At 40.6% G+C, this 11,405-nt stretch overlaps 1 protein-coding gene across 1 annotated transcript; it reads right to left on the bottom strand.

The window, feature by feature from the left end:
• Positions 1-3,940: 3,940 nt before the first annotated feature.
• On the bottom strand, positions 3,941-7,849 carry LOC140536701 (ferritin, lower subunit). The gene is made up of 5 exons (XM_072658669.1): positions 7,742-7,849; positions 6,127-6,228; positions 5,798-5,944; positions 5,048-5,173; positions 3,941-4,618 (listed from the first exon to the last, which is right to left on the bottom strand). The coding sequence occupies exons 2-5, from the start codon at positions 6,226-6,228 to the stop codon at positions 4,469-4,471; spliced, it is 525 nt and encodes a 174-aa protein (XP_072514770.1). The 5' UTR covers positions 7,742-7,849; the 3' UTR covers positions 3,941-4,468.
• Positions 7,850-11,405: the final 3,556 nt, after the last annotated feature.

Genomic DNA, 11,405 nt, shown 5'->3' with positions numbered 1-11,405 from the left:
AAATTTGACTGCATGGTGGACTGATTAGGCTGCATTTGTACAGAATGGAAGGGAATGGATCCAGTGTCCATGTTTTCTACAGTCATTGGTCTTTACAAATATGTGTGAATTAAGTACATACTACTAGGAAGACTGATTTACTGATATCAGTAAATATATATTTGAAAATCTTTGGATTAGTTTTAACTTAATTTAAAAATATAAGCCTGTGAATTTGTAGGTTCAAGCAGTTATGGGACTGACATTTCCGAAACGCATCAGGCTTGTTCCTCTGAAAACGCAACATTCTCAATATTGTGAGGAGAAGGCAGGAACCTTTTGTTCTGATGACTTTCATTAAGGTCATATTTGTGCAGGTGGCACTGCACAGTAGAACAGTGCACCACAACTTCAGACCTTTCCTGAAGGTATTTTACAGTCAAGCAGGGGTTTGATTTGCCATTCCATCAATCTTTTGAGCAGTGCTTTCAAAAATATGTTTGTCTTTAAGACCTTAACTTGACCTCCACCATTCCTGCCATTTCTTTAAGAGCTGAGGAAATGGCTACATGAAAATGCCTTGCTATTTTCTTGCATGCTTCTGTTTTCTTTTTTTGCAGGCTTCTATTTTCTTATCTTGCAGGCTTTTGGAGCTCAGTTCATCGTCTAATCACAGTAACAGACTATTTAAACAGGGGTGCTCAAACCTTGCATACCACAGTATAATTTTAATTGTATTAGGCCTATTACTATATTTAGTGGATAAACTGTCTACACTACAACTGTAACAACTACCACTGTAACAATGACAATATACAGTATATATATATATATATAAATATATATAAAATATATACAGATTTACAGTATACGCTGACTGAATTACTTAACACAGGTAAATCAATCCATGTTTGGCAATTTTGATGCACATGGTATTTAAACTCAGCAGTTTGTTAACGGGTTTAGTAGGTAAGATGCAGGGAAATCAAACTAAGCTGGACCTTGGCCTTTTTAAAATGTCAGCAAGTACACAATCATTTGAAAGTCATATTATGTTCACTGTTCATTATGCCAGACACTACAGAAAACACTAATGGTTAACTTTGCAACAGTACTCAGTGTGGTGTACGGTAAATGACAGGGCTTGTGCTGTTATTATGCTTTTTAGCTAAAGTAATGTTTTTGTCTTCTCTTGACAGCTGCTATTAATGACTAAGGTCAGACTGGTCGTCTAGCACACAAACACAATGAGACTGTAAGTCTAGTGTAGAAAACCAACTTTAGACAAGGGTTGCTATACTCGCTTTTAGGAGGTGGGGTTTTACAAATTTCCAAAAAAGCCGAAAGTGAGGATTGGCTATTAGAAATGTGCCTTACCACTTCTTCTGCTGGACAGGCTTGACCTTGTCCTTAAAAACTGATCTATAAAAAGAAGTTTAATTACTACTTTAAAACTATATGCATCTAGTCGGACACACTTAGTGTCTGTAATGTGTGGTGGTGTACCTCTACAGGACCAGGATCTGACACAACAGTTTTAGGGCATACATTACCTGTCTGTGCACTGAGTTGTACTTTAGACTTTAAACATGATGAACTATACTGCAGTACTTTTGGCACACTGTTCTGCTACAGACCATATAAAGACCATAAACTAAAAAACCTGCTCTTTGAGTCTATTGTTTAACAAGTACAATCCTCCAATTCTTTTACTAGCTGTTAAATTCCAAAACCCATCCAAGTCTTAAGATTCAGGCAATGACTCAGCAATATTGTAGACCCAGAAAGTCCAGTTCTTATCTCCACTGTTTCAGAGAGGAGCAAACATGAGATAAGCAAAAAAACAGAACTTTTGGGAGTGGGAGTGGTGGGTATTACTAACACAACAACCTAAAACTGCCGCAACACAACGTTATTTATTTACTCTGGAAGGCATTTGTGCACCTCAGTTCAGTCATTTATACAACAGTTAGCCAAAACATTATGAATACATGCCTACAATCCAATGTGAAAAAGAAATTCAGACCTCTGTTTAGGATTCCATATTTGTGCATACAAAACCTCAGATTTTAATAATGATAATAATGAAGATATTACTGTAGATGTTGTTTACACCTGGTCACTTCATTTGTCTTGAGTATCAGGATCATATCTGGATAAGGCCAAGTCACATAAAAACGCAAGTGTCAACAGATACAAGTCCCAACCCCCAAATCACTCCAGGAGGTGGTCTGAGACGCAGTTGAGGCACGTTATAGCAGTGGAAACAAATCCATCTCTCCTAGACACATTCATCAACCCAAACCCCTCCCAGTACAACTGATACCAGTACACATGTAATAACCGCCATGCAACAAGTGCATGTACTATAACACACATCAATTAGATTTCAGTCTAACTGGAGACGCATTTGACTGATCAAGTGTAAAAATCTTAACTGGATACCATCCAGATACTAATCACATGAAGTGAACAGGTGTAAACAGGGTCTTACTCTAGATTACCAAGATTAACACATTTTTATGGCCACTGAATTTCAAGGAGTAGTAACAGAGGCCTCAAATTACAGACTACCCACAGTATCCACAACACACTGGTAATTTATAGCAAACAGCGTAGTTCACTACACGAGCTGAATGTGGACCAAAATGTACTGCGAGACACTTTGTTACTAAGCAACAGACAGTGAAACTAAAAGGATCCAAAGATGTTGTATCATATAAGCATGTGTCTGTTACAAGCAAGCGCACAGTGTGAACTTCAGATATGCTCCTATGTAGTTTCTTAATGGTAGGCTTATGTTTCTAAGCAATGCCAAAAACAGTCAGCGATTATTTAATAAAGAGCAAAATGCTTTTACTGACTTCAGTTCAGAATTCAGTTCTTGTGAATGGAGTTAGGTAGAGTAAGCTAAATATTCCCTCCCTACACAGCGCAATACTAATCACAGAGTAGGGGCCCATTCCGATCACGCCCAATGACAGTGCAAGTCTGGTGCAAATAATTAGCTTTAGGGTTTGCCAAACTTACTTTTGGACGGGTGGGGTGTTATTTCACAAATTTCTCAGGATGACTTAAGCCTAAAGTGAGGACTGCCCAAAATGACCTTGCCTTACCACTGCTCCTACTGGAGAGGCTTGACTTTGTCCTTAATTTATCTGGTTAACGAATAAATCCTAGTTTAAAGTACCATCAGTTAGAATATCAAATGCCAATTTACACACTGTGTACACAGCTGTGTAGAGCAAGAGCAAGGGTTACAAACATCAGTGTGCCAGTACATGGCAACTGGTACTTAATACACCATATGTACAAAAATATTAGGACACCTGATCATTCATTGTGTTTTTTTTCTGGGGGAAAACAAAAGCTTTTGTTGAAGTAACTGTTTTTACAGTTAATGGAAGAATTGCTGCAAGATTTTAAAAGCATTGCATTGAAGATTCGATCGTATTCAGTGTTAGTGAGGAAGGCTATTGGATGATCACCACTAATCCCCAACTCATCCGAAACGTATTGGAAAAAGCATAATGATCTTAGAGAACACAGTTCCACAGCTTAGTGCTGGGGGTGCTAACCCTCCTCTAGCCCACACCTGGCATTATACATAGTGCCAATAAAATGTTGAGTCCTATTCTATTGGCAACACTTCTCAACAGTGATTTGACAAGACGTGGGTGTGCACATTTGTACATCTTTGTCAGCAATAAGTGCAACTTTAAGTAGCTGAATGCATTTATTAGAAGGGGGTCCAAAAACATTTGGATATATAGCGTGCCGCAGTTTTAAACATGCTAATTTAGAATAGTTTCTGTAAAAATTAGACTGAGTCTGAAATGTAATGGATTACTTTATGATCAATCTATGAGCCTGAGACACAGACACAGAGTCTGTGTGAAGCTATGAATGAGGTAAAACAGAAATCAAGAAAAACAACCTCAAATGAAAAAGCAACACCAAATAACAATGTAAATTACACTTTATTTCATTTAGCTTTGTAATTCACATTTTCAGTTGAGAACTAACGGAAACCTGGCTGGAATACCGGCAGTGATTGATTTGAAACATGGCATTTTGATACAAACAACTTGTTTCATTTACAGAAAAGCAAATGTCAGACCACATTAACCACAATGATTCTTAGCACCGCAGTTTATAAAGTTTTATTGCCATGGTTTGAGGTATCTAACTGGGGTTGGAAAATCTACCCCTCAAACTACTTTGTACGCATAGCTGGTATTAAATCGGTTCAATATGCCACTTTTTCCTTGAGCTGCAAGACCTCATTCTTAGAGGGATTTCAAATGGCTTTACCTCCACAATCTCAGAATGCAAACACAGGAGATTTGGAAGTTGAGAGGGCAGGCTTAATTTTTGCTTTGTTATTGGCAGGAGAAGCATTTGGGTCATGCTAATGCTCTGGTCCCAAGGAATGAAGGTTTTCCTAACTGGAATAATAGCAAGATTGCTGAAGGAGCAGAGGACCTCTTCACAGGGTGTGCTTGTCGAAAAGGTATTCTCCCATGTGGCCGCTGGGCTCGCTGGAGGTGAGGCGTGTCAGACTGCTTAGGTAGTCCCCCAGTTTCTTAATGGTGTCATGGCTGTCTGACAGGAACTGGTTCTCCAAAAAGTCACACAGCTAGAAATGAAAGATCATATTTTAAAGTTAAAGTGGAGTTGTCGTCACAGGTCACAAGGTGTCCAACCAGTCCTGGAGGGCCAATTGTACTACAGTCACATGTTTCCCCACACTCTTTTAAACTCAATTCAGGCCAGGAAAGTGTTGATTAGCTAAATCTAGGACTTTGATCCAGGGACAACATGAAAGAATGCAGTACAGAGGTTCCTCCAGCACTTGAGTGAGAAAACAGGTCTAGATTTATACGCAGACTAAATACGGTATAAACAAATTATTAACATAGTATGTAATTACATAATTACAGCACCTAAGCACAAAAGCTCATTGCCTTTGCTTGGAATAGAAGACAGCTCTGAATGTATCAGTGGAGATGCAGACAACACCTCACAGTACAGAGTTGTGATTCCTTAAGTTTACACAACTACTCACATGTGGGTCGGTGTGTTTGCCTGCAATGCGGTGGATATCCAGCAGGGAGTTGTTCAGAGATTTCTGATACTCAAGAGAGAAAGATATGGCATCCTGGCCTCCCCTCCAGTCTTCACGAGTTGGTTTCTGGAGGTGAAAAATTGGACAATATTAATACACAATGTATTTATTAATACAGGTCTACATTTTTCTGACCACACACCATTTGAACTCATAATTGATGCAATAGCTCTGTAATCTGATTTGGGGGATTATTCACAAGATCACACTTAAGTTAGGCTATGTGTTGGGGGTTGAAAACATTAGTGTACTGAGTCAAAGTGGTGCCTGGCATCTGCACGATGTCCTTGCTCTTTATTATTATCTGCTCTACGATTACACTAAGTATACATACGAATAAAGAGGCAATGTGCCATGAGCTTGAGGCCAGTAACACAAAAGCAGTGTATTGTCCCAAACCACAGTGGATAGAGCACTGGGTTATTGAGGACACAGTTGCAGGTTTGATACCTGTACATGTATGCTTGCTGTTCGTGTTCACTGCATGGATGGATTGAAGGCAGAGGTCAATTCTGTAAATGTATATCCTGATCTACACACACTGTTTTGGGCTACTAACAAAGCACGGCCTAAATCTTAACTCATTTTACTTTCATTGCAACTCAGGTTGATAACTTGACGTAAAGACACAACCATCAAATTTAGAGAGAGATGGGGAAGAAAGGGAAAAATTTAAACTAGGATACGCACCGCAATGGTCTGAAGAAGGACTCTTCCACCCCTCATGTTCTGATACTCCAGCAATTTCTCAGCATGCTCTCTCTCCTTCACTGAGCGTTCCAGAAAAAAACTGGAGAAGTTGGGCAGAGCCACATCATCTCTGTCAAAATACATGCCCTGGGAGACCAAAAGAGAACTGTAAGTGAATTGCAGATTTCCACAAGTTGCAACTATATGTATGTATGTGTGTGTGTGTATTACTACATTCAATATCAAGACCAGCTTTGGAATTATCTTGGTGGAATGAACAGTGCGGTACTAATTAATAGCAAGAGGCACAGAGTGAGTAAATAACCTACCAAAGAAAGGTAGGTGTAGGACGCTGTTAGTTTGACGTTGATCAGCTTATTAAGAGCTGCTTCACTCTCAGAATGGAGGTTGTGTTTGACCACCGACTGCATCTTTAAGAACAAAAACAACAATTACAATGAAGACACTTTCTTAAAAGCTTACAATTATTTGGAAGAAGTCAAATCTAAACATTTCCATCAATTTCCTACACAACAGGAGCTACATTTCAGGGCAAGCTAGCCGGTAGACTGGTTACGCAGTCCTCTTTAAACACATGCCGCATTGCTAGTCAAAACAATAATAAGACCACTCGAATAATGCTGATTATCTCATAACAGCGGCACAAGTCAAGGTCTGGAATGAACTGTATGACACAGTAGCTGAGTAGTAGTTTCCTGTAGTTTACATGTTGGATGAAGAAGAATGTTTAGATGGTGAAGAAAAAGAAAAAAGAAAAAAAAATCATGGTTCAAACTTCAGGAACAGTAATTTGACAACACATACTCATCAAATTATTTCAATAAAAGCTGATCAGCATTTTTGAAAGACATCTATCCACTGACCCAGTCGTTGAATGATCATCTACAACAACATTTAACAAAAAAACAACAATTAATTAAAACCAAGAGCCCTTAAAGCTTTGAGTACGGCTCGGCTTGACCCTCCATCAATTAAGATCCATGGAAGACAAGCGTTCAGACTTTTTTTGCTGTCCTGCCACTGAAATGGTGGAGTGAACTTCCCCTGGGTGTCCGAACAGAGCTCCGAGTAGATCGCTGTCTTCAAACGCAGACTGAAGACCCATCGCCTCTAAGAGCACTTGGGCGAAGTGTAGTGTTGAGTGTTGTGGTCTCCATACTGACATTTGTATTTAGTAGTATCTAAGCTTAAAGTTATATTTTGGATCCTAACCGATACAAACTAGCTAAGGATATCTTCTGAGTAAATAGTGAAGAAATGTGTGTTTGCATTTTCTCTTCTGTCCTGGATTTGAGCATCTAACCCAACCCATTATGTTGCATTAAAATACAGAGGGCCCATGAGCTGCACTTCTACCAGGGTTCACTTGAAAGAGGACCACAGAGCAGATAAACACGAACCTATTGGCACCCTGTCTGAGGTCAGGCCAGGGCTAGAGGGGTATAAAGCCCCCTAACATTAAGCTGTGGAGCAGTGGGACTGTGTTCAATCAAATATCTTACAGCAAAGCTCAAAAATCTAGCAGAAAGCCTTAACTGGACAGTAGAGACAGTTGCTCCAAATAAAAAAAGCTGGATAAGCTAGCTATGTTTAACACCATTGACTTCCTAAGAAGCAGTGAAGAAGCAGGTGTCCCAAAACTTTTGTCTAGTGTATCTTGCGCTCTCCATTAGCTTTACCCAAGACGTTGTCCGGAGGACAATATATATTTTTTCTATTCCTTCCTTAAGTCGTAAAATGTCTTGGAGGATTTTGTCCACCCTCGTATTTTTAACACGCTGAGAGCAATAACAGTGTGACTGAAATGAACGGACGGCAGCTGGGTATCTACCGTGCTGCCTAAAAGGTGTCCTGCAATGTCAACAGTTTGTAAAACTGGACCCAACATCAATGAACCTGTGAACTAAAGTGTAGCGGACTTACTTTTGGTCCCCTTTACTCGACGACAGCTCCGCTCTTCTGCAGCCCTGCAGTCGCTCTACTGTTGACTGGCGTCTTCTTCTTATTCTTCCTCGTGGTGAAGCAGCTGACGCTAACCGAGGGGGTGAACACCACCACCTACTGGCTGGAGCAGAGGTCCAGGGGGCGGAGCTGGATCCAGCTCTGACAGCCAACCCTGCAAACCCCTTATGGTGGCTTATAGTGGCTGTTACCAAACCATATAGCTATCATTACCTTGTCTGGCGCGAGGCTGACTGTCCTTTAAACATTTACTAATGTCTATTACTCGCTGACTGAAAGCGTTAGCAGCTCAAACGTTTGGAGAGACGCTGGGGCATTATGGGAAATGTAGTGCCTGTAGTGGCTTGTCCTTCTTTGCCAGCATTTTTTTTTTCACTTTTTGCCGCCATTATTTTAGGGGGTAAGTATTATTTTACTAGGGTATGAACCTTTTCATTATTGATAATGGGTACATAGCAAAGCACTTTGTAAGTCGCTCTGGATAAGAGCGTCTGCTAAATGCCGTAAATGTAAATGTAAATGTAAATGATAATAAAATATAATAAATTACATTTACACTTTTTTCTCAATTTTTCTGTTGGTCCATGCAAGGAACGTCTCTGGATCACTGTGGAACGTGGGTAAATGCCTTACAAAAGTGTTATCTGATGCTGACTTATGAGAGGGTCACATCAAGTGTGCATAAGAGGGGCGCTCATGAGCACTCTTATTGGGGAAATTTAAAGAAATATAGGGACACCCTACAGCCTTGCACGCCTAGCAGCAGGGATGCTGCAAGAGATTACAAGAGATTACTGGGCCCTACAATTCTGAAAATTCTGCCTAAATGATCAGTTAACACATGTTTTAGGACCCCCTGTCAGTCACAGGTCCTTAGAATGGTCCTAACACACAGGCGGCAAGTAATGCACAACAGCTCCTCTTCTACCTCAGACGGCTAAGGAGGTTAGGTATGAACCCCCACATTCATTCAGAGTTTTCTGAGAGGCTGTATCACCACCTGGTACGTGACTTGCACCACTCTGTAGCCGACAGCTCTGCAGAATCTGATGTGCACATCCCAGCACATCATCAGGGTTCAGCTTCCAAACCTTTGGGATTTGTACACCAGGTAAAGAAGCATGAAGACCAGAACCAGCCGGTTCCAAACAGCTTCTACCCCCATTCAATCAGGCTGCTGAACAGCCAGTAGTGCAGTGTCCATAGTCCACAAGTTATCTCACCAGTCTCATCACCCCTCCACCCCATTCAAACACACTCTGCACCCTGCACCTACTTACTGGCCTATGCTTACTATGACCTATGCTCAGTCACACTGCACCCACAAAGACTTCTCCCCACTCTCACTACACCTGAAATTACACCTTATCCAGTGTCTGTATGTAAATAGAAGACATGTTAACATTTGTAAGGTGCACGTATTTGTCATACTGCATGTATGTGTAAACTGCACAGCGAAATTTAACCCATCTGTGGTAGTGAACACACACTCACACACTAGTGATCTTGGGGCAGTAAGTACACACACACCCAGAGCGGAGGGGAGCAGAGAGGGTAAAGGGCCTTGCTCAAGGGCCAAACAGAGGCAGCTTGCCGAGCCCGGGAATCGAACCCACAACCCTGTTATCGATAACCCAGCGCTCTAACCGCTGAGCCACCACTTTATCATATATTAAATCCTGTACATTTAAACAGTGCAATAATGTACATAGAGAGTGAGTGTAGTGTGTGTGTAGTATGCACACTAATGAGGAATGCAAGGCAATTGCAAGTGCATGTGAGCCTGATATATAATGTACCGGTAAATTGCATATGACTTGCGTGCATCAGGAAACCTCTATCAATAGGTTGGAGAATCCTGTGAGTCACAGGAGGAGAGGTGGGATGTCTGACATCTCTTCCCACCTTATGTTTTCATTGGATTGAACAAGGAAGATAGTAACCGTCATTTAACACAACAGAAAGAGAGAGAAGGTGTTTAATTTTACCAAAATGAGTTACCGAAACGAGTGGTTTCCTGCCAGATATTGAAAGCTTTTACATGAAATTGGCAGGGAAAAATTGTGTTTTGGCTGGTTTGCAATAATAATAAAAATTTATTTAACAATGTGATACATTTTAAAACACACTTTGACTGAAAACCACTGCAGGAACCCTGCCTGAACAGATAATGAGAATGAAGTGTTTGCAAGTGCTGCATACACTGATACAGCGATCTGGTTTCCCATGCTTTTCTTCCATTTTTTTCCAGCCTGTATATTTAAACATAACCAACACAACCTATTAAAGCATCAGACAGTTCAGATACTACAAGCTGATGAAAATACAGTTACAGAATTTTAAATAGATTCATGCAAAAAAAAAAAAAAGAAAAAGAAACAAACAAACAAAAAAACAAAGCCATTCAGCTTGTGGAATGTGATCAGTAAGCGTTTTTCACCATGTATTGTATCTCGTCCATAGTGAGGCCTCACACACTAAAAGGCTGGAGTACACATTCAAGGGAGGTAGGCAGACTTACAATGACTGGAAAAAAGACAACCACATTAGTTACACTATAATAATGACAACTATATTTGGTTCCCCTGATTTGGGATTTTGAATCACTGAGCTGAGGAAATGTGAATTCCTTTGCATGAACAGACAAAAACATGCCAACAGATTTCATGCTGATATTGTGCCAACACGATTCTCTATGCTACCTGACCAAGCAATTTTGTATTACACAATGTGACTGGTTGAACTTTTGCACATGCTTACTAAGGCACACAGACCTCTGGGCTTTTCAGTCTTACACACCAGGGGATTTTAACAGCACTCTCACACTCCTGAAAGTTTCCCATTGGCCCCTGGCATCATCTATTTCCATATTGGGCATGTCCCCCTTGACACACTATCAGTGTGTAGTCGTTCTCCCAGGCTATACTATTAACAATAAACTAGCTAAAGCTAGTTGCCCAGCATAAGGTATGTTTTTGTTTGGTCTACAAGCATGATTAACCTGACCAAGCTAGACAACAGGCATGATCCAGCTTAACCATACTGGTTGAGCAGCATGACCAGCATCACCAAGCTGGTAGACCAGCATGAACAGCAAGACCAAGCTGGTTGACTAGGGTGTCTAGCATCACCAAGTTGGTGGACCAGCATGACCAAGCTGACCAAGGGGGACATGGGGCGATAAGCCGAATCTAAGGGCCTGTGACTTAAAGGGACCATAAAATTATTAATTAAATATTTTGGCAGAATTGTTAAACTTATAGTATAATATCTTTTCATGGGGCCCAAAATCCATGGCAGCACCTTAAGTGCAGCCATCTCATCTCAAGGAAAACCATCATACTACTCGAGAACACAGTTTCTCTCTGAAACTACACTGTTAAACAGACAAGATCCTTGAAGAACATAGAGGTTCTTCTATTTGAAATGTGGAGGAGCTTCTAAAAGTGTTTTAAGAAACCATCTAGAAAAGGTTCATCATCATCATCTCAAACGTTAAGCTGGCAAATAAGAAGCAAACTTTGTCAGAAAGGCCCAGCAACATCTCCACTTTCTTTGACAGCTGTGGAGAGTCAACCTCCCACAACAGCTCCACTGCAACCTCTACAGGTACACTGTACAGAGC

Source organism: Salminus brasiliensis, chromosome 1, assembly GCF_030463535.1.
Source record: "Salminus brasiliensis chromosome 1, fSalBra1.hap2, whole genome shotgun sequence".
Classification (NCBI taxonomy): domain Eukaryota; kingdom Metazoa; phylum Chordata; class Actinopteri; order Characiformes; family Bryconidae; genus Salminus; species Salminus brasiliensis.
Note: the sequence above shows the minus strand (reverse complement) of the source record. Positions and strands in the feature narration are given on the sequence as shown.